The sequence below is a fragment of the Oryzias latipes genome, chromosome 10 (genome assembly GCF_053564925.1).
Source record: "Oryzias latipes strain Hd-rR chromosome 10, Olatipes_Hd-rR_3.1".
NCBI classification, from domain to species: Eukaryota; Metazoa; Chordata; class Actinopteri; order Beloniformes; family Adrianichthyidae; genus Oryzias; species Oryzias latipes.
In genome coordinates, this window is record NC_136246.1 from 21,875,467 (window position 1) to 21,900,509 (window position 25,043).

General features: G+C 40.3%; 1 protein-coding gene across 4 annotated transcripts in view; it reads right to left on the bottom strand.

Annotated features, from left to right (window-relative positions):
* The window catches only part of nlgn3a (neuroligin 3a), a 185,617-nt gene that overhangs the window by 64,909 nt on the left and 95,665 nt on the right, over nucleotides 1-25,043 (bottom strand). For all 4 annotated transcript variants that reach the window (XM_078953475.1, XM_078953474.1, XM_078953473.1 and 1 more), the window contains one exon: nucleotides 19,749-19,934. In XM_078953475.1, coding sequence (XP_078809601.1) covers nucleotides 19,749-19,934 — 186 coding nt within the window. The remainder of the gene's footprint in view (nucleotides 1-19,748; nucleotides 19,935-25,043) is intronic.

Genomic DNA, 25,043 nt, shown 5'->3' on the forward strand with positions numbered 1-25,043 from the left:
TGCCACCTCCCGTCTCTCCAGGAGCTGCACATCTCCAGGACCTGGAGGCGGGCAGCCAGGATTGTAGCCAACCCCTCTCATCCAGGACATAATCTCTTTCGGCCCCTCCCTTCTGGCAAGAGGCTCCGGTCCATCAGGACCAGGACCTCGCGCCACAAGAACAGCTTCTTCCCCACTGCAGTCAGCCTGCTGAACAGTACCCCAACTCCCCCAGGTGACCCCCCCTCCCCCCCCCGCCCACCAAAGGACTGTCGGTGCCACTTACAGGCCCCACCATCCCAGCCCATCTGTGCTCCCACTTTAATTCACCTTACTCTACTGTATATAGTGTGTTGTTGTTGTTAACTTAATTTTTAACTTATTCTTAATTGCACTATACACCAAGTCAAATTCCTCGTTTTGTAAAGTGCGCTCTACTGAACCTGGCAATAAAACTTTTTCTGATTTCTGATTCTATTAATCATTGTTTTTTATTCATTCAAAATGCAATTAAATCAATATTTTATCTTTTTTCTTTTCCTTTTTCTTTTTTTTTATCTCTTATATCCTTTTTTATAATCAATGTTTGAACTTCTTTTCCTTTCTATTGTCATGGTTTCAGTTTGTTGTCTTTTTTTTCGCTTTAGTTCTTGTTCTGTCTTGTTTGGTTCTGTTTCCTGTTTTATTTTGAAAGGTTTCCTGTCTTGTCATGTTTCTTGAGTTTTACTTCCTTTGGTCCCCATCTGCCCTAATCGTGTTCACCTGTGTCTTGTCTGCCCTGTCTGTATATAAGTCTTGTCTCTGCCTTCCTCCTGTGCTGGTCCATTAACTTCTGCTCATGTTGATCACGTCTTCTTGTCTGGCGTCCATGTCCCTTGCCATGCCACAGTAAGTTTTTGTTTTTAGTTTTGTCATCCTGCTCTGCAGCGCTTTTTGTTAGTTAAATAAACCCACTTGCCCTGAACCCGTTTGCCTCCCGTCTCTGCGCCTGGGTCCTACCTGCTGTCGAGCCCCCCCCCCACACGACATCTATACATCCAATGAAATTAAACTACAAATCAACAAACACAACTGATAACAAATGTCTCTAAAAAATGATGTGTATATTTGCAGAACCTTAAAAACACCAAACAAATAACAAATGCTTCCCAAATAAAGCACAAAAAATGGAACACAAAATGTAAAACCCAAGTTAGAAATTGCAATTTGAAAAGATACTTTTTTCATCAGCTTTTCAAAATCAATCACCAATTCTACTCTTCTGTGGATGAAACAAAGAACTCCAGAACAATGAAGCCATTTCTCTAAGTCTCTCTCACCTTCAGTTTTAAACAAGGTCTGTGAAAATCCACCATACATTGGTCACATGAACTCAGAGACCTGCTAAAAGTGCACAATTGTAAAAGCTCTTTTATATAGACAACTGTTTGTTTGCTTAGAGCTGTAAATATAAAAAAAAATGCTTTTCTATCACCTAGACACAGATGGAGAACCATATCAACTGGATTAATAACAGGGTGGCATGTTTAGACAAAATGAAGCTGTCCATCACATTTTTGACCTAAACATGTAAACACATCCTTGGCTCTGCGGTTAGGAAATGGTATTTGGGAATCTCTTTATACCAGGAGCCAGCCTGGCCATTGGAACATCGCCACAGTGCCCATCCAGACTGGGACAGCAACGGGGTCCACTTCAGAGCCGTGAGCTGCTGTGTTTAACTCCAGCTGTCCCAGCAAGGGAGACAACTGCAGCAACATCCACTGACCAAGCTGACAAGCCCTGGCAGAAAAGATCCCCACAAGAAAAACACTGGCTCAGGCAGGCTGGTCAAAAAAAAATAGTTTTGCCATTGTCTTGCAGCTCGCAGATCAAGTGGTTTAGTTTTCCAGTAATGTCAGTCAAGAATGCAAGTTCAGATTCACAATGTTCATATTCACCATATTCAACAGACATCTCCTCCAATAGCACCTTAAAAATCCTGTGCTGTTTTGCTTTGCAGCTGAGGTTGTTTACGATTTTCAGAATAAGAGTCATTATATGTCCAGAGCCAATCACTTCTGCACATAAGGCCTGCTGGTGAATGACGCAGCAGTAATGCAGACATTTTGGAAAGTCTGGGTCAGCTTTACAGTGAGTGATGAAACCTGTTTGTCTATTGATCATAGCAGGAGTCCCATCTGCAGTCACTGCTACCAGCTTTTCTAATTGTACCTTTTTCTGCACAAAAACTCCTTCACCGTGTTATACATTTCAACTCCTCTTGTAGTTGTCTGTTAGGGCAGATGTGTCAGGAGTTCTTCTCTTGTGGAAACCAAAAGCTATGCTGTACTGTTGCCGTCCACAGACTCATTACACTGGACGTTAACCACCTGCACTTTGCAAGATCCCGGTCCAGCTAATTGGCCAAGTTATCAGACATAGCTGACACTCATCTAGACATTGTAGTGGAAATTGAATGAGTTCTATTGTTCTCATCCTTAGGGACAGTGATAGCAATTATCATCATTGCTTGAATTTTTTTCATGCTATATGCAAAAGTCTTTGTCCCTTAAGGCAACAGATTACAGCCCCCCCCCCCCCCCCCCCCCCCCCCAGGCAGCTGTCGTATTAACAATAGCTTGGAGCTCCAGAATGGACAAGAAAAAACGACGAGAATGGCTCGAGCAGGGCGTTGCTCACGGGGCGGTCGCTCGTGCCATGCGGTCGCACGTGCTCGGGCCCGCTAAATGCTACTTGTAGCTTTAATTATTATTAGGGCCCGAGCACGGAGTGCAAGGACCCTATTGTATCTGTTAGGTTTATTATTATTATTATTATTATTATTATTATTCTTCCGACTTTTCCGTCGCCTTTTTGAGGCCTTTAACATACCCCAAAACTCACCAAATTTTGTATACACATCAGGAGTCGCGAAAAATTTCATATTTTATAGGAGAACGGCATAGGTAAACAAAAATGGCTCGATAGCGCCACCTGCAAAATTTGTTTTCGCGAGCACCTCCATATGCTTTATAGTACAAACCTGATTTTAACAGGGCATGTTCATCGGATAGAAACCTACAAAAAAGTCTCTTGGGACCAAGCTGTCAGTCGCACAGGAAGTCTGATATTTTGATGACAATATGTCATTTTTGCTGTATTTTGGTCATTTGCAGGCCTCGCTCTAGAACGAACTCCTCCTAGAGATTTGAGAGTAATGACTCCAAACTTTGGTTTTGTAAACTAGACACATGTCCGATGTTAAATTGCAAAGCTTTTAAGTTTTTATGGATGTTTGTGACCATGGCGGCGCGTCAAAATTGGAGGTCGTTTCGAAAACACGCCATGAAAAGAAAAATGGCCATTACTCAGCCATGCATAATCCAATCTGATCCAAAATTGATGTGCATGATTGTAGTCTGACTCTGAACACATCTGCAGTGAAAAAATCTGGAAAAAGTGTAGCGCCACCTGCTGGCAAGAGGAAATGACATGTTTTACTTGGAGCATCACTACTCCGAGTAGGATGAGCCGACACACCTGAAAATGACGTCCACCTGTTGAAAAGCCATTGAAGTTTACTCTGACAAAAAACCATAACTTTCAATGCGGGGGTGTGGTCGTGACAGAGCGGCAAAGTTGGGCATCTCGCTATGCACACAAAAGTTGCTCTCACGTGCACATTCCTTGTCCAATCTCACTGAAATTCAATGGATATGATGAAGCTTCTATTCTGAACCCATGGATATGACAATCTTGGACGAGCTCTATAGCGCCACCTAGTTATTGCATTGGGCACATTCTGCCCTGTATTTTCTCTTTGCTTTGTCCGATGTGCATGAAATTAAAACTGGAGATACTCAGAAGGGTCCTCTCTCATCATGTAAAGTTTCATGGGTGTACACCTGACGGTGCCTGCGTAACAGGAAGTGGTCGATTATGTGCACCCAAATAATAGAAATTTATTATAAATCAGCCGTTTGTCTCAGGAAGCTGAGATTTCAGAATTAGATGCCTTTAATAACCTCCAGCTTTGATATGTAACACTATAGGGTCTACGAGAAACTTCATCACTTGATTTTTTTAATGAAATTTTGGACTGAACAAAGATTTTTAGCATAAATTCTGTTTAGGTTATCAGCACCAAGAATTCAACTTTCATAGGCATTTATGTGCTACTGCTTCCTAAAAAAATTCAGAATGATTGAAGTTACAGGTGAACTTTTAGAGAACATTTCATCCAAAAAGGTCCGAAAACGTCTTTTTAGGCAAAACTACAAACACCTATTTTTTTTCATAACTTAATCATCATATATCAACACCATTTATTTTTTTAAATGTAGGGATCTGTGTTTGCTGCCTTCCATATTTTTTTCAGAAGTCCAGGTGAAACAGATGATTTTAAAAAAATCCTGATTCATCCCAAAACCTGTGCTTTTTCCGTCTGGACTCCAAACAAGTGTGTTTTAAAATTACTTATGCTTCAAATATCCACACCAAGTTTAACACGCATATAGCTGAACATGTCTAAATGCTTCTTGAATATTCTTTACAGATATAAAATGAACTGGTCAACTGTAGGATGTCATTTCCTCTTACATGGTTCAGTCTTTTCCTCATGCTGCAGCCTGCTCCTCAATCTTTCCTGTTGCTGGAGTCAAATTTCACCCCCCCCCCCCCCCCCCCACACACACACACACCAGCTGCCAGTTCATATGCTAACTAACCCAGAAGTGAGGTGACAAGAGTTTAGACACAAGAGGGAGGGCAGACTGCTTTTTCATTTGTTTTGTATGTCTTTCATAGATTTTTATGAATAATCATTGCTTTTCTAGTCATGTAAAATGCAATTAACCTAATATTTTATCTTTTTTTTTTACAAACAAAACATATGAATGTTCTCCAAAACAAAACCCAACTCTCAGTACAGTTCTACAGATGTAACATAAGACTTAGACAGTAAATGTCTCTTTTATCCTTTTTTAATCAATGCTGCAACTTCTTTTCCTTAATATAAATCCAATGAAATTAAACTACAAAACCAAAAAACACAACGTATAGCAAATTTCTCTAAATAAATTATGTGTATATACAATATGTAGCACTTTTAAACAAAATAATAACAAATCCTTCCAATACAAGCACAGAAAAATGGAACACAAAATTTAAAACCCAAATTTGAAATGGCAATTTTAAAAAGATAATTTTTTCAGCCTGCTAAAAGTGCACAATTGTAAAAGCTCTTTTATATAGACAACTGTTTGGTTGCTTAGAGCTCTAAATATAAAAACAATGCCTTTATGGACGTGGCACGGATGGCACGGATGTTCAGCAGGGTAAACCCCAGGAAAGCGGCGGGACCTGATGGAGTTCCCGGAAAGGTTCTGCGGGCCTGCGCCGATCAACTCTCCCAGGTCTTCACAAAAATCTTCAACCTGTCGCTAGCTCAGGCTTTCATCCCTGCTTGCCTGAAGTCATCCACTATCATCCCGATACCCAAAAAGTCCTCATCCACAGCCTTCCTCACGGACTTCCGCCCAGTTGCACTCACTGCTGTCATCACAAAGTGTCTGGAGCGGCTGCTCCTGGGACACATCAAAGACTCCCTCCCTCCAATCTTCGTCCCCCACCAGTTTGCTTACAAAGCAAACAGATCAACGGATGATGCCATTTCCATCACCCTCCACACTGCGCTGAGCCACCTGGAACACAGAGACACCTACGCCAGGATGCTCTTTGTGGACTATAGCTCAGCCTTTAACACAATCATTCCTGACATTCTGGTCAACAAACTGTCTGAACTAGGACTCCACCCACTCACCTGCTCGTGGATCAAGGACTTCCTGACAAACAGACCACAGACAGTCAAACTTGACCCCCACCTCTCCTCCACCCGGACGCTGAGCACAGGCTCCACACAGGGATGTGTGCTGAGTCCTCTGCTGTATACACTGTACACAGCAGACTGCAGACCAGCCCACACCAGCAACACCGTGGTGAAGTTTGCAGACGACACTACTGTGGTGGGGCTGATCTCTGGGGACGACGAGACGGCCTACAGAGACGAAGTCCTGAAACTCTCAAGGTGGTGTCAGGCTAATAACCTCATCCTGAACACCACCAAGACCAAGGAGATCATCCTGGACTTCAGAAAAAACAGAACAGATCCACCCCCACTCTACATCGATGGAAACTGTGTGGAGAGGGTCCACAGCTTCACCCTCCTGGGCACCACCATCTCTGCTGACCTCACATGGTCTAACAACACCATGACTGTCATCAGGAAGGCCCAGCAACGCCTGCACTTCCTGAGAAAACTTAGGAGGAACGACGTCAGCCAGGAGCTGCTGGTAACGTTCTACCGCTCAACCATTGAGAGCATTCTGTCCTATGGCATCACAGTGTGGTTTTCCCACTGCACTGAAGCAGAACGGCAGAGTCTCCAGAGAGTGGTAAAGACAGCGCAGAGGATCATCGGCTGCCCCCTCCCCTCACTGAAGGACATTTACCAGTCTCGCTGCCTCAGCAGAGTGACTAGCATCACCACTAACTCCACCCATTCTGCTTTCCCTCTGTTTGAACTGCTGCCCTCTGGAAGGAGGTACAGGTCCATCAGAACCAGGACAAACAGACTAAGAAACAGCTTTTTTCCACAGGCAATTATCATACGGAATGCACATACGTCCACCAACCACACCTCACTCTAATTTTACTACAATGCGTGCAATATCCTGACTGTCTAACCGGGTCACTGTGCAATAACTTGATATTTATTAAGCTGTGCTCACAGCAACTCATGTAATTCCATTCTATTTTATTCACAAATATTTAATATTTAACAGTTCCTGTCCATATTGTTCATTTTTTGTTAAGAGTTGTAAATACAGTATTTCTTTTTCTATTCTATTTTTATTTTTATTTTATGTAACTCCTTCACTCCAAGGCTGCTGCAATTTCATTGTATCCCCATGTACAATGACAATAAACGATTCTGATTCTGATTATATCACTTAGACACAGATGGAGAACCATATCAACTGGATTGGTAACAGCAACAACCACCGACCAAGCCGGCAAGCCCTGGCAGAAAAGATCCCCACAAGAAACACTGCAGGCTGTTCCATAAAAAATATAGTTTTACCATTGCCTTGCAGATCACAGTTGAAGTGGTTTAGTTTTCCTAAAAAAATTCAGAATGATTGAAGTTACAGGTGAACTTTTAGACAACATTTGATCCAAAAAGGTCCGAAAACGTCTTTTTAGGCAAAACTGAAAACACCTATTTTTTTGCATAACTTATCTTTCAAATATCAGCACAAAAAAATTAAAAACGGTAGGGATCTGTGTTTGCTGCCTTCCATATTTTTTTCAGACTTAAAAGTGTAACAGATGATTTATAAAAAATCCTTTTTCATCCAAAAACCTGTGTTAAATCTGTCTAGACTTAGTATTAAAAACTCTCCAAGATGAATGTGCCTGACTCCACCTGCAGGTGGATCACAGACTTCCTGACGGACAGACAGCAGTATGTGAGGCTGGGGAAGCTCGTCTCAGATACTCGGACCACAAGCACCGGATCCCCCCAGGGCTGTGTCCTTTCACCCCTGTTACTCTCCCTGTACACAAACAGCTGCACAGCTGGTCACCTGTCTGTCAAACTCCTGAAGTTTGCTGACGACACCACACTCATCGGCCTCATCTCTGACGGAGATGAGTCGGCCTACAGGAGTGAAATAGCCAGGCTGGTGTCATAGTGCAGCGCTAACAACCTGGAGCTTAATGCTCTGAAGACAGTGGAGATGACAGTGGACTTCAGGAAGGCCCCAGCCCCCCTCCCCCCTGTCATCCTCTGTGACTCCCCGGTGACCTCTGTGGAGTCCTTCTGCTTCCTGGGAACCATCATCAGCCAGGACCTCAAGTGGGAGCAGAACATCAGCTCCATCACTAAGAAGGTCCAGCAGAGGATGTACTTCCTGAGGCAGCTGAAGAAGTTTCACCTCCCTGAAAAGATGCTGGTAGACTTTTACACCGCCATCATTGAATCCACCCTCACGTCCTCCATCACAGTCTGGTTCGCTGCGGCCACGGCCAGAGACAAGGCCAAGCTGCAACGCGTCATCCACTCAGCAGAGAAGGTGATCGGCTGCCACCTCCCGTCTCTCCAGGAGCTGCACATCTCCAGGACCTGGAGGCGGGCAGCCAGGATTGTAGCCAACCCCTCTCATCCAGGACATAATCTCTTTCGGCCCCTCCCTTCTGGCAAGAGGCTCCGGTCCATCAGGACCAGGACCTCGCGCCACAAGAACAGCTTCTTCCCCACTGCAGTCAGCCTGCTGAACAGTACCCCAACTCCCCCAGGTGACCCCCCCTCCCCCCCCCGCCCACCAAAGGACTGTCGGTGCCACTTACAGGCCCCACCATCCCAGCCCATCTGTGCTCCCACTTTAATTCACCTTACTCTACTGTATATAGTGTGTTGTTGTTGTTAACTTAATTTTTAACTTATTCTTAATTGCACTATACACCAAGTCAAATTCCTCGTTTTGTAAAGTGCGCTCTACTGAACCTGGCAATAAAACTTTTTCTGATTTCTGATTCTATTAATCATTGTTTTTTATTCATTCAAAATGCAATTAAATCAATATTTTATCTTTTTTCTTTTCCTTTTTCTTTTTTTTTATCTCTTATATCCTTTTTTATAATCAATGTTTGAACTTCTTTTCCTTTCTATTGTCATGGTTTCAGTTTGTTGTCTTTTTTTTCGCTTTAGTTCTTGTTCTGTCTTGTTTGGTTCTGTTTCCTGTTTTATTTTGAAAGGTTTCCTGTCTTGTCATGTTTCTTGAGTTTTACTTCCTTTGGTCCCCATCTGCCCTAATCGTGTTCACCTGTGTCTTGTCTGCCCTGTCTGTATATAAGTCTTGTCTCTGCCTTCCTCCTGTGCTGGTCCATTAACTTCTGCTCATGTTGATCACGTCTTCTTGTCTGGCGTCCATGTCCCTTGCCATGCCACAGTAAGTTTTTGTTTTTAGTTTTGTCATCCTGCTCTGCAGCGCTTTTTGTTAGTTAAATAAACCCACTTGCCCTGAACCCGTTTGCCTCCCGTCTCTGCGCCTGGGTCCTACCTGCTGTCGAGCCCCCCCCCCACACGACATCTATACATCCAATGAAATTAAACTACAAATCAACAAACACAACTGATAACAAATGTCTCTAAAAAATGATGTGTATATTTGCAGAACCTTAAAAACACCAAACAAATAACAAATGCTTCCCAAATAAAGCACAAAAAATGGAACACAAAATGTAAAACCCAAGTTAGAAATTGCAATTTGAAAAGATACTTTTTTCATCAGCTTTTCAAAATCAATCACCAATTCTACTCTTCTGTGGATGAAACAAAGAACTCCAGAACAATGAAGCCATTTCTCTAAGTCTCTCTCACCTTCAGTTTTAAACAAGGTCTGTGAAAATCCACCATACATTGGTCACATGAACTCAGAGACCTGCTAAAAGTGCACAATTGTAAAAGCTCTTTTATATAGACAACTGTTTGTTTGCTTAGAGCTGTAAATATAAAAAAAAATGCTTTTCTATCACCTAGACACAGATGGAGAACCATATCAACTGGATTAATAACAGGGTGGCATGTTTAGACAAAATGAAGCTGTCCATCACATTTTTGACCTAAACATGTAAACACATCCTTGGCTCTGCGGTTAGGAAATGGTATTTGGGAATCTCTTTATACCAGGAGCCAGCCTGGCCATTGGAACATCGCCACAGTGCCCATCCAGACTGGGACAGCAACGGGGTCCACTTCAGAGCCGTGAGCTGCTGTGTTTAACTCCAGCTGTCCCAGCAAGGGAGACAACTGCAGCAACATCCACTGACCAAGCTGACAAGCCCTGGCAGAAAAGATCCCCACAAGAAAAACACTGGCTCAGGCAGGCTGGTCAAAAAAAAATAGTTTTGCCATTGTCTTGCAGCTCGCAGATCAAGTGGTTTAGTTTTCCAGTAATGTCAGTCAAGAATGCAAGTTCAGATTCACAATGTTCATATTCACCATATTCAACAGACATCTCCTCCAATAGCACCTTAAAAATCCTGTGCTGTTTTGCTTTGCAGCTGAGGTTGTTTACGATTTTCAGAATAAGAGTCATTATATGTCCAGAGCCAATCACTTCTGCACATAAGGCCTGCTGGTGAATGACGCAGCAGTAATGCAGACATTTTGGAAAGTCTGGGTCAGCTTTACAGTGAGTGATGAAACCTGTTTGTCTATTGATCATAGCAGGAGTCCCATCTGCAGTCACTGCTACCAGCTTTTCTAATTGTACCTTTTTCTGCACAAAAACTCCTTCACCGTGTTATACATTTCAACTCCTCTTGTAGTTGTCTGTTAGGGCAGATGTGTCAGGAGTTCTTCTCTTGTGGAAACCAAAAGCTATGCTGTACTGTTGCCGTCCACAGACTCATTACACTGGACGTTAACCACCTGCACTTTGCAAGATCCCGGTCCAGCTAATTGGCCAAGTTATCAGACATAGCTGACACTCATCTAGACATTGTAGTGGAAATTGAATGAGTTCTATTGTTCTCATCCTTAGGGACAGTGATAGCAATTATCATCATTGCTTGAATTTTTTTCATGCTATATGCAAAAGTCTTTGTCCCTTAAGGCAACAGATTACAGCCCCCCCCCCCCCCCCCCAGGCAGCTGTCGTATTAACAATAGCTTGGAGCTCCAGAATGGACAAGAAAAAACGACGAGAATGGCTCGAGCAGGGCGTTGCTCACGGGGCGGTCGCTCGTGCCATGCGGTCGCACGTGCTCGGGCCCGCTAAATGCTACTTGTAGCTTTAATTATTATTATTATTCTACCGAAAGAGTCGCCTTTTTGAGGCCTTTAACATACCCCAAAACTCACCAAATTTGGCACACACATCAGGAGTCGCGAAAAATTTCGTATTTTATAGGAGATTGGCATGGGCGCAGAAAAACGGCTCGATAGCGCCACCTACAGTGACTTTTGTCCCGACGCCCCGCATACGCTTTAACGTACAAGCTTGATTTTTACAGGGCATGTTCTTCAGATGGAGACCTACAAAAAAGTCTGAAAGGACCCACCGGTCACTCGCACAGGAAGTCTGATATATTGAGGTCAATATGTCATTTTTGCTCCATTTTGGACATTTGCAGGCCTCGCTCTAGAACGAACTCCTCCTAGAGATTTGTGAATAATGACTCCAAACTTTGGTTTTGTAAACTAAACACATGTCCGATGTTAAATTGCGAAGCTTTTAAGTTTTTACGGATGTTTGTGACCGTGGCGGCGCGTCGAAAATGGAGGTCATTTTGAAAACACGCCATGAAAAGAAAAATGGCCATTACTCAGCCATGCAAAATCCAATCTGATCCAAAATTGATATGCATGATTGTAGTCTGACTCTGAACACATCAGAAGTGGAAAAATCCAGAACAGGTGTAGCGCCACCTGCTGGTAAAAGGAAATGACATGTTTTACTTGGAGCATCACTGCTCCAAGTAGGATGAGCCGACACACCTCAAAATGATGTCCACCTGTTGAAAAGCCATTGATGTTTACTCTGATAAAAAGCCATAACTTTCAATGCGGGGGTGTGGTCGTGACAGAGCGGCGAAGTTGGGCGTCTCGCCATGCACACAAAAGTTGCTCTCACGTGCACATTCCTTGTCCAATCTCACTGAAATTCAATAGAGGTGATGAGGCTTCCATTCTGAACCAATGGATATGACAATCTTGGACGAGCTCCATAGCGCCACCTAGATATTGACAAATACATTTTATGTCACATTCTGACCTATCTTTTCTCTGTGCTTTGTCCGACATTCATAAAATTACAACAGGAGATACTCATAAGGGTCTTCTCTCATCGTCTAAAGTTTCATGGGTGTACACCTGACGGTGCCTGCGCAAGCCAGTGCCAAACAGGAAGTGGTTGATTGCGTTGCAGTCAGATAATTAAAAATTCATAAAAAATCAGCCGTTTGTATCACGAGGCTGAGATTTCAGAATGAGAGGCCTCTTACATATCTCCAACTTAGATACACAGCACTTGCATGGGTGAACAAAAAACGGCTCAATAGCGCCACCTACCATGTTTGTTTTTGAGAGCCCCGCCATGTTCTTTAACATACAAGCTTGATTTTTACAGGACATGTTCATCAGATAGAAACCTACAAAAAAGTCTCTTGGGACCAAGCTGTCAGTCGCACAGGAAGTCTGCTATATTGGTGTCAATATGTCATTTTTGCTGTATTTTGGTCATTTGCAGGCCTCGTTCTAGAACGAACTCCTCCTAGAGATTTTTGAACAATGACTCCAAACTTTGGTTTTGTAAACTAAACACATGTCCGATCTTAAATTGCGAAGCTTTTAAGTTTTTACGGTTGTTTGTGACCGTGGCGGCGCGTCAAAATTTGAGGTCGTTTCGAAATCACGCCATGAAAAGAAAAATGGCCATTACTCAGCCATAAATAATCTAATCTGATCCAAATTTGTTGTGCATGATTGTAGTCTGACTTTGAACACATCTGCAGTGGAAAAATCCGAAACAGGTGTAGCGCCACCTGTTGGCAACAGGAAATGACATGTTTTACTTGGAGCATCACTGCTCCAAGTAGGATGAGCAAACACACCTCAAAATGACGTCCACCTGTTGAAAAACCATTGAAGTTTACTCTGATGAAAAACAAATCTTTCAACGCGGGGGTGTGGTCGTGACAGAGCGGCGAAGTTGGGTATCTCGCCATGCACAAATGTTGCTCTCACGTTCACATTCCTTGTCTGATCTCACTGAAATTAAATAGATTTGATGAAACTTCCATTCTGAACCCATGGATATGACAATTTTGGACGAGCTATATATGTTCATAAATGATCATGAAGCATGATCATTTAATCAAGCTTCATAGGAAATCAGCCGTTTGTCTCAGGAAGCTGAGATTTCAGAATTAGATGCGTCCTACAAAGCTCCATGTTTGAAAAGCAGCACTATACGTACGAGAAACATTTAACCACCTTAATCACCCTATTGTGCTAAAAGCAAATTTTGGGACATTTTGACTCAAGCAAATATTTTTATCATAACTTCTGTTTAGTTTATCAGCACCAAAATAAAAAATATTTACATTTATAAAATGAACTGGTCAACTCTAGGATTTTATTTATTCAATCTTACATCCTCAAGCTTTTCATCAGTCTCCCCTGCTGCAGGAGTGGAGTTAGCCCCCCCCCCAACCCCCGGCTGTGTGCTCACATGTAAATTAGCCAGGAGTGGCAGACAGAAAGTAGAACAGTTAGAAAGCCTAGTTCAACACTAAATCACAGCAATTTCCTTTGTTTTGTTTGTCTTTTATACATCCTTAGCACTAATCATTGCTTTTTTATTCATCCAAAATACAATTAACTTTATATTTTATCTTTTTTTTTTTTTACAAACAAAATATATGAATGTGCTCCAAAACAAAACCCAGCCTCAGTACACTCCTACAGATGTAACATCAGACAGTAAATGTCTCTTTTATGCTTTTTTAATCAATGCTGCAACTTCTTTTCATTTCCTTTCAATACATCCAAAGAAATTAAACTACAACGACAACAAACACAACATATAGCAAATGTCTCTAAGAAGATTGTGTATATACAATATGTACCACCTTTAAACACCAAATAAATAACAAATCTTTCTAATACAATCACAAAAAATGGAACACAAAATGTAAAACCCAAATTAGAAATTGCAATTTTAAAAAGATACATTTTTCAGCAGCTTTTCAAAATCAATCACATATTTTACTCTTCTGTGGATGAAACAAAGAAGTCCAGAGCAATGTAGCCACTTCTCCAAAGTCTCTGTCACCTTCAGTTTTAAACAAAGTCTGTGAAAATCCACCATACATTGGTCACATGTATTCAGAGACCGGCTAAAAGTCCACAATTGTAAAAGCTCTTATATAGACAACTGTTTGTTTGCTTGGAGCTCTAAATATAAAAAAATGCTTTTCTATCACCTAGAAACAGATGGAGAACCACATCAACTGGATTAGTAACAGGGAAACATGTTTAGGTTTAAACTTACATCAATAGACAACATGAAGCTGTTCATCACATTTTTGACCTAAACATGTAAACACATCCTTGGCTCTGCGGTTAGGAAATGGTAATTGGGAATCTCTTCATACCAGGAGCCAGCCTGAACATTGGAACATCACCACAGTGCCCATCCAGACTGGGACAGCAACGGGGTCCACTTCACAGCCGTGAGGCTGCTGTGTTTAACTCCAGCTGTCCCAGCAAGGTAGACAACTGCAGCAACATCCACTGACCAAGCTGGAAAGCCCTGGCAGAAAAGATCCCCACAAGAAAAACACTGGCTCAGGGAGGCTGGTCAATAAAAAAATATAGTTTTGCCAATGTCTTGCAGCTCGCAGATCAAGTGGTTTAGTTTTCCAGTAATGTCAGTCAAGAATACAAGTTCAGATTCACCATATTCATATTCACCATATTCAGCAGATATCTCCACCAATAGCACCTTAAAAATCCTGTTCTGTTTTGCTTTGCAGCTGAGGTTTTTTATGATTTTCACAATAGGAGTCATTATATGTCCAGAGCCAATCACTTCTGCACATAAGGCCTACTGGTGAAAGAAGCAGCAGTAATGCAGACATTTTGGAAAGTCTTGGTCAGCTTTACAGTGAGTGATGAAACCTGTTTGTCGGTCAATCATAGCAGGAGCCCCGTCTGCAGGTATGGCTACCAGCTTTTCTAATGGTACCTTTTTCTGCACAAAAACTCCTTCACCGTGTTATACATTTCAACTCCTCTTGTTGTTGTCTGTTAGGGCAGATGTGTCAGGAATTCTTCTCTTGTGGAAACCAAAAGCTATGCTGTACTGTTGCCGTCCACAGACTCATCACACTGGACGTTAAACCACCTGCACTTTGTAAGATCCCGGTCCAGCTAATTCACCAAGTTATCAGACATAGCTGACACTCATCTAGACATTGTAGTGAAAATTGAATGAGTTCTATTGTTCTCATCCTTAGGGACAGTGATAGCAATTATCATCATTGCTTGTTTCTTAATCTGATAAAAACCTTCTTCTACTTGATGAGAAAATGAGCAGGTCTAAACGAGGCTTAGATTTAAGAATTTTTTTTTAATGCTATATGCAAAAGTCTTTGTCCCTTAAGGCAACAGATTATAGTCCCCCCCCCCCCCCCCCACAGGCTGCTGTCATATTAACATTAGCTTGGAGCTCCAGAATGGACAAGAAAAAACGACGAGAATGGCTCGAGCAGGGCGTTGCTCACGGGGCGGTCGCTCGTGCCAGGCGGTGGCACGTGCTCGGGCCCGCTAAATGCTACTTGTAGCTTTAATTTCTTTTGAAGCTTTCAAAAACAGGAAGCTGGGGACAGAGATTTCCCTATGTGGCAACACAACTGTTGAGCTACATTTAATAAGCTGGTCAAAAACACTCTCCTGCTGGGAGACACTGTGCTTTTAATGACCAGTCTGCTTCCAAAGGCTCAGATGTGGGCCTGGATTGGTTGCCACATTGCAGGAGAAAGGGCCATCTTATTAATAGCAGCATGCCACACATGAGGCAGACTAGGAAACAGAAACCCAGAGAGGGAATGAGAAAGAAAGGTAGAAATACGCTGTGTATCTTTTGAATATGGCATGGAAAAATATGGATGAGATTGGATGGAGTGTACAGGCAACAGGGTCCAAAAAAATGTAAAAATCAAACTCTCTTTTCAGAATGTCCAGGCTATTCCTCCTAAAGGGCCACAAGCAGAGGATGTGTGATGGATTTGCCCCTCAACTGGAGCTCTGAGCAAGCCCACATTGAGACGCCCCAAAGCCAGGCCAGAGGAGCAGGTAATCAAGGAGAAAAGCCTGAAGGCTGGGACGACACAGGATTATTCAGCTTATTAAATAAGCTTCAGGAGGGATATAGAACATCTGAAATAAGTTGCCACCCTGCCAACGTCGGGCAGAAAAAGTCTAGGACAGAGGATGCATTGAGTTTTCACAGACTATGCTCAGTAAGAATAGGGATAGAGTGAAGAAACTTTTGAAATTGATTTCTTTTACACTTTTTCTCTTTTTTAATTGAAGACTAGGCGATTTCACAGGAGAGAATGAAAGAACATTCAATAAACACCATCTGAATCCAACCCAGTAACATTGTTTTAGTTTAGAACCCAAATACTGTTTTTAACGGCAACAAAATATTTGAATTTCTTTGCAAAAATATGTTTGGAGTAAAATAATTTAAAAACTATCAGGGAGCATCAGAATTCTATTTACTTTTTTATATTCGGTTTTAGTTCCAGCTCATGGCTAGTTAGTCAATAAAAGAAAAACATACAAAAAAAACACTTCATTTTCAATAATCTTGTATTTTCTACATTATTATCTTTCTCCGGATTACATATCATTTTTGGACCAATTTTGTCTTCTTTTCAAAAGTGTACCAGTTTAATGTTTTGCTGTTTATTTTTGCACATCTTTTGAAGAGTTTTCACATACAAACTGTGACTGATTACATGCTGACTTGGCCGTTGAAGCAGAAGATGTTTTGTGGATTGTTTTTTTAAATTCTATTGATATTTATTTTTCACTTTATAAGGGATATTTTCTATTTTTAAAATGTAAACATTTTTGGTATTTATTTATTTTTACCTGGAAAATGTTTTGACATATAGGAAGCATAAATAAATATATTAAGAGTAAATAACATTTTTAAGGGTTCTACATTGAAGTCCTATTTTTGGATGTGCTTTAGTCATCCAGTGCTTTAGAATGATTTGCATTACACACTCTAAAAACTCTGAGGTTTAAAAGGGACTAACGTTAACTCAGAAAAACAAAAACAAAAAACAAAAAAAACATAACTTTGGTCAAAATGAAACCATTATAATAAAAAAGTGCTTCTTCAGAAAACAAAAAACAGAACAAGAATTTGTCCCAAAATGAATAACCCAAATGTTTTATTAGTATATAAATATGACTTTAATAAATTCAGTAAAAGAAGGCATCATGGTCTGGTCTGTTAGCTTATGGTAAACTTTATGACATAAGTAAGATTGGGCAACGTTAGACAAGAATTTTTCAAAAAAGGATTTAGGTAAATGTTTTAGTAAAATAAAAAAAGAAGTAAATCCTTGTTGCAAAAGTCAGGGCAAAATCAAGTCTTGGAGGCCTTGAACACATTTTCCAGTAAATGTGACATGATCCTTCTTTATTCATCTCACAGAAGATGTGACTTGTACTCAAGGCTATTTATCAGTGGTTTAAGAATTGCAGCTTTTGGGAGCAGGTACAATAAATGCAGCATCACAGCAGTTTCAAGGCTTAAGAAAAAAGGATAGTTAGGCTTCCTGCAGATCCTTTTTTCTGGAAAAACATAAAAGCAAATTCATTTTAGAAGTTGGTGGAAGTAAACAAACAAAAAAAATAAAAGGACAGATGCCTCAATAAATGTGAACAGGAGGCCAGACTTTTTATTATTTTCGGTAAAATAAAGGATTGCTTTGTTACTTTTTTGTTTGAAGTTATTTGCTGTCAATGCTTAACTAAGCTTATTGCCACCACACGTTGGCCATCAAATATGCCTTTTACAATACACAAGGGTTAGGGTATAAATAATTTTCTTAAATTTGGAATGGAATTTGTTTACTAGATCAGTATTGGAGTGTGAAGGCAAAGCTGATTAGTGAGTAAAGTCGGAATAAAATACAGATGTCTCCCTTTTCAAAGCGCTTCTATTGGGTATGCAGCAATCTGGTCTCAAAGATTAGAAATTATTAACGAAATCTCGTTTGTTAATGAAACAGTGTATAAATTACTTGAAGAAGTATATTTTCATTAATTTGCACTTTGTTGCTAATCCAGAGTTTTCGAATCCCCTCTTTTTCATTGTGTTGTCTTGGCAACAAGAGAACCCTGCTACGTTCTGATGGAGTGAATGTCTTTTGAAAAGCAGGTGCAAAAAAGACATTTCTTTACTCAGATTTCATGTCACATCCTGCAGCCTACTCCACTCCTAAACTTTCTATAATTATAACAATCTGTGCTCCGAGACAGTCTGTGTGAAATTTGATTGCCATTGGTAACATTCTCAGCAAGAGTCCCGCCGTGATCGAAAGCTTCCTGTTTCAATTTCCTAGGATCCTTCAACTTTACTTGCTCTTTTTTTTTCCATCCCATCAGTGGAGCATACATTTCCATTCAAGGGATAAAAACAGAGCCGGTAATATCCAATTTACTTGGAGGCAGAAGAGATGGTTTCACCAGCAGTATAATATCACGCTACATGGAGTGTAGCATTATGGGGTATCAATAAAAAAGGCATCTATGGTAAAAATTCAATACAAGTGCAGTCACCATTCATCAGAAGAAATCAAGGCAATTAGTAACACTTTAATGCAAATTGGAAAAAGCACAACACATCGCAAATCCATCGTATAAGTCCTTGGTAAGATAATCTTAAATAACCTCCCTCACATTCTAATTGGTCTTGTAATTACAAATCTAGAAAGCTTTTCATTCTGGCAGCAGAGAAAGAATATTTGGAGGACATGTTTTTTTGTGTGTATACATTCTGGGTCTGCATCATTATATCATTTGCTGACCATAACAGTGGACCGAGGCTCTATTTGTTTTAGAAGCAATTACATTAATGTTCTTTCCATAAAAAGTACAGTAAAAGCTCAGCATGCCTCTTTTAGTTTGTCCAAACCAGCAGATTTGTAGTGTGTAAAATTGTTTAGCCAGACAGAGGTACAAATAAAGATTTTCACTTTGAATTTTTAATTTACTTGCAGTTCCCTTTACTAAGAAGCAAGAGAACTCAAGGCAACAATCGGTGAATTGAAGGCATTTAAATAGATGGATAGAAATGTAACTAATAGTGTCAGGGTGAGAATGCTGTGGTGATCTTTTGGCCCTGCAGAGCTGGAGTCAGGCAGTATAGTGTGCAGCTCAAACCTCATTTGTATGAGCTAACATGTGTCGTGCAAGAACTTCTAAACAGCAAAGTTCCATCTTAATTCACTGATGCATTAGAGGGGCATGAGAATGAAGAATGTTTATTGCATGGCCAAGTCAAGCACGCATGCCGCATTTAGGATTAGTAGTAAATCATCATGACAAAGCATTAAGGTACAGATGGGGATAAGCTACATTGCTTGGCAGAAAGACAATGTTGCAGCTGGGTTATAGCTTGAATGTTGCTACATGCCCTGTGTTACCCTTTTGCTTTTTGACATACTACACCAGTGCCTACCTTTTTTAATCTGAATAACCAAACAGCAGAGCAAACACCCTCTTTATAAAGAGCCACTTTTTGGTGTTTTTAACATGTTCTTGTGTCTTTTTTTCAGGATAGAGGACATACATACAGAAAATTAAGCTTAAAATTGCATTTCTGAGTGTTTCTTTATTCAAAATGTTGTAAATCAGGAGCAGATGCAAAAATGCAGTCTGAAAGTTGTAGGTGTGATGCAAGCTTCTGTGCTAAGCCAAAACCTCCATTCTTGTGCATCCACTTATGCACAATTAGAATTGGAACCATAATCATAATCCAAAGACCGCTGCAAACACTTCTAAAATAGCCTCAAAGATGATCACAGTGGGAAAAATGATGTTTACGGTGAAATATGGTGGCTCTCACTGCTGCCCAAAAAGACATGCTAATGGTCCTCTAGCAAAGTACATTTTTCTTTAAAGAGTGTACCTTCAGAGTGATGGGAAAGGGTGAGCAGGCTGACACAAGATGCTCCAATTCCAGAACCAAACACAGTGATGCGGTTTGAATCTCCTCCAAAGAAGCCAATGTTCTCGCTGATCCACCTCAATGCCTGGATCTGGTCCAGGAGCCCATAGTTTCCTTTTGCAGCCTGGTCACCTGTGCTGAGGAAACCTGGAACACAGATACAATAAAAAATACAAGTGTTGCATTAATAACAAATGAAAACATTGACTTTGTCAAATAAATCATCTTACTAGGTTACAGGAGCAGGACTGACCACACCTTTGGGGAAAATCAGTGACAAAAACAAATCCTAAATGACTAAAACTGTATTGATTTTGATTAAAAAATGAATAAGTAGAAGGATTTATCACTGAGTGTCAAAAAAGATACTGGAAAACGATTTACCATTATTTTTACAGTTATTCTCGCATTCATGTGCTTTTCTGTGTAATGTCTCGAACATTCATAGCTTACTCTATTAGTGTTCTTTCTCCTCCATGTCAGTGTAATCTGCCATATGAAATCTGATTTGAAAAGCCAATCTCTCTTTGTTACATTAGCGTTCATGTTAACACACCACCCTTTCCATGCTGCTCAGCAGGGCTTAAGGCCCGCTGAATGATGGGTAATCGAGAGTTGCGAAGGGACGATCAGAGACAGGCGATTCCTGAAGTCCCCGTGGTGGACTCAGTGTCCGTCAAATCCTAGAACATGCATGTGAGGTGACAGCTAGGAGACATGTGTGGAAACCAACACCCCACTCTCTTTCACAAGCAATAAATGGGTTGATGGTGGATGTTTACAAGCCTCGGGTGATAGTCCATCAGAGTCCCTGCAACATCTATTTTGTGGTCTGTCCTTACATGTAATAATTTCAAGTCTCAAGGGTAAGAGAGACACTTAGCAGCAAGGCTTAAAAAATAAACGAAAAAACATTAAAAACATTAATCTCTGTATTTTATTAATATCCCCACTCTTAAGAGGAACTCAGATTAGAAAGCATCTTGCTACAGGGTCATTAGCTGTGCATTTTAAGAAAATTCATTTGTGGTTGCCAACAAAAAAAACAACAACATTGGAGCCAGAATTTATCAAAGAAACTCTATGTGTTGAAGTTTTTATTTGGAGTACAAAGCAAAGTTGACACAACAGCTATCTACTTCATCATGACGACCATAACGACGATCAGAGAAAGAATGATGGTATTTTAAAGTAAACGACTATGTTCAATAGATAGAATCTTTCAATGTAAAATTTCTAGACATTTAGTGTCTATTTTTCACTTATCACCTGAATTAGCACATCTGCCTCCTGTTTTTTCATGTGCATTGTCGAATTCTTGGAAATCACATTATAATAATGTCTGTAAAATGCAATGTGACTACAACATGTGACTACTAAAACTATTATTTTTTAAATTTTTCTTACTAATGTAAAGTTTGTTCCTGTGTTATTTTAAAGTTATTTGTATGCAATTTTTTTCTTTTGTAAAACATTTTTTGAATTATTTTATCAACCAAGATGAAGTACATGCCCAAATGAATTGCATTGTCTTTCATTACATAATAATAATAATTGCTACTTTATTTATCCCACAATGGGGAAATTCTTCTCTGCATTATGACCCATCCCCTGGAGGGAGCAGTGAGCTGCAGACTAGCCGCACTCGGGGGGCAACAGCTGGCTGGGGAGAGCAGGGATCGACCCGCCAGTCCTTCGGTTGTTGGACGACCTGCTCTACCGCCTGAGCTAAACTGCCGCCACATGACATACATGACTCAATCTAAGAATTGTATTGGAAATAATTTCAACATTTTTTTTTTATCAAACAGCATTTTGTTTAATGCAGCGATTAGCTTCTGCCTAATGGACAAATATTTTTCCGTAATTTTGTCTTTTCAGTCAAGCTGTTTTATTCACCAAACCTTGCAGTTCCACCTAAAGCCACTGGGGGCAGATTGCAAAAGAAAAAATGCCATTCTGCATTGACTCTCATATTACAGTTTTTCTCAGTCGCTTTAGTACAATTCTCAGATCAGAATGAAATTCCCAAAATTATTTGTTCAATCTTCACATCATGATGTCACTTGTGCACATCATATAAGCAGTTTCTCACTTCTTTGAACAAGATGCAATTGCTTTGGTACATCCATGCAAATGATTATGTACAATTCTCTGCTCTTTGCTACATTATCAATTGTTTATGTCATGTTGATCAAAATGTATTATCTAGTTCACTGTGCAATAGTCTTACTCCTAGTCATTAGTTCATCGTACAAGTAATTAACTGCAAAATGGTTGACCAAGTTGTCGTAATGTGACAAACATATTTCGCTGCATTGCAAGAGAGGATATTCGCTGTGATGTGGATGAGAATTTGTGGCCTAACATACAGGAACGACAAGCGGTGTAGGAAGACCACACCAATTCCTACTGCACTGCCTGTACTGTTGTACAGAATATTGTCCTATCTTTTTTTCCCTTTGTGTTACTGTTTGCAGTTGTTTTTTTTTCTATGTTGGTATGACATGGTCTGTCAACAAATTACAATATGAACAATAAAAGTGTAAATGTGAATCTTGTCCAGTCTCTTGCAATCAAACAGAAAAGGTGTAACTTACATTTTACAATAATTGTCATCAAAACTTTAGCCATAGTTTACATCAGTACCTCCCTCTAAAGTACACAGTTATATTGACAACATGACTAAGTAATTTGACTGTCTCGTTCGTAGACAATGACACAAGGACTTGACATTCTGATGGCACTGACATGTTCAATGACATAAAGAGTTTTGAGAGATGAACTAAAGATTTTGAGCAAGTTACAGGCTTTTGCAATAAATCCATAGTGTTTTGCTGTTTGTACAAATTGTTTTGAGAAATGCACACACGTATTTGCAAACTTCAATTCTGATCTGAGAATTGTACTAAAGCGACTGAGAAAAACTGTAACCCTTGTGCTATCTTAGATGACCCCACCTTTACATTGACGTGTTCTCCCTACCATGACAAAGGTGGATAAAGGTGGAAAGATTTCATGTAATCCATGGACACCAGTGAAGATCACAAATCATTGAAGAAAAAAGGTTCAGAGCACTGTCTAGTGGGTCTAGATGACCCAACTCCCAATGTTAAAGTGCCTAGGATAGCACAAGGGTTACAAAGGAATTTTTTACACCAAAAGCAAAACCTATTATGCAAATTCCTTTGTTAACCGATAATTGCACTACTGGAGAAAGAGAGGGGGTAGAAAATCAGTTTTCATTTCAATGTCTTGAAATAAAAAGGTTTAATGTTATTAACTTTTTTGAGAAGCAGTGGGCTACAGTACAGACCAAACGTTTGGACACACCTTCCCATTCGTTTGAATAAGAAGGTATGTCCAAACTTTTGGTCTGTACTGTATGTTAACACAAAAACATGTTTTTTGGAGAGGAAAATAAAATTGAGGTTTTTATGGCAAAAAGAAATAACACGCAATTTATTTCCATCATCTGAATGTCAAGTCTGTTAAAAAATCTATTTAAATAATAACTGTAACTTAATGCGGTTACTCAATATTTATATTTCTTGGGAAAACACGTACTCTGTTGTTATGAAACACTGTTAATCAATGAGGCTTGACCTCTCAATCAGCTACTAAACAGTTTAAACAGTAGCTAGGATAATCTGTTCAGCTAAATGGACTTCAAATATAAGCGGTTGCTGTTTGAAAAATCAAGATATTGTTAATATTGTATTCTAATATTACGAAAGGATTATTCTTTATATGTTAAAAAAATAGTGATTTTCCCAATAAGATACTATCTTTTTTATAAATTGTACACTCACATCACAATGCCAATCTGACATCAGCCTCTGCTGAGATGTCTGCTTTTAGAAAGTGTTTAAACCATTGGCTGAAGATTGAAGCCTTTTCACCCCTCCCATTTACAACTTTCAGTGCTGTAGCCCCCCCATCCGATAATCGCTGAAAGCCTTGAGCCATTTTACCCATCAAGACAATCAGACCCATTTTGAATGGCCCCAACTGTAGACCAGACATATTCTGTGGATACGCTGATGTAAAAGAAAACTTTCACAGGGGAAAGGCCAGCCTTGATCATTGATAGTAGCGAGGTTGTGGCACAAAACAAGGCAAGAGACAAATGGATCAGCAGATGGTCTCCTTCAGACGCATCCCTGAGGATGACAGAGCAGCAGGGCACATGCAGAGAGAGCACGACAGAGACAGACAAAGGAAGAGAGACAGACACAGCCGGAAAAAAAAAAAAAAGAGAAAGGAGCACTCCAGCTGAAGAGTTTTTCCTTTTCGTTTTATCTCGGGGCTCCGCCTTGTTGTCTGTCATAACGAAAGGACAGCAGCTTTTCTAACCTTCTGCAGAGAGCTTGTTAGAGAAACAGAAGAGATGCGACTCTTTCAGATAACCCTCATATGCAGAATGGCTCACACTTCACCAAGTATATGTGGTATGGAGGAAAAAAGGAATTATGTACACTCCCTATCCTAATTATAAAGATAGTGCATCCATTAGGGATAAAAGTCCAGAATAAAATTGTTAATTTTAACAGCTATATTATCAGCTGTTTAAAAAAAAAACCTCAGCCCTAGACTCTACTATAACATTTTTTTCATTTTCTAAATCCGCTGTCTTTAAAAAAAATAAAAAAAAACTGTCCATTTAAATGTAGAAGCAGAATCCAGTATCTTAAGCAACACACGCTACAGGCACCATTTAAAAATACATCCACTGTCGCTCCTGGTCATGTTTTAATTGGAAAGGTGACGAAAAATATTTGCTCTGGAAAGCAATTAAGATGCCACAGTGATTGTTTTTCTGCATGGCTATTTCTATTTTTGCCTTTAAAGCAGCATCCTTGTCTTTGAGCTAATGTAATGGTAATGCATATTTATAATTTTGTCACTTGTGCATGGACGATCGTGTTCGTTTTTCCTCCTGACACTTTCTTTGACTATTTCAAAAAGGACACATGCAGTGGCACTCCACGCACTGCAGATCAGCTTTGTTTCCGGAGTTTCTGAAATTTGTCTGCACTTGCTGGGGGCCGGGTTATAGATTTCCAGACTTAACAGATGATCCCTGTCTGATCAGCACTGCGTGGGCTTTGGCTGCACATGAACCGTGATGTGCAGTGCAGTCTCGTTACGTTCACAGCTCACACCTACACACGACCCTGGGATTCCAGCTGAAGCTCAGTCCTTTCCAACTGTTTGGTTGGGATATGCTTGACTGCAGTGTTTGGGATTGTATAT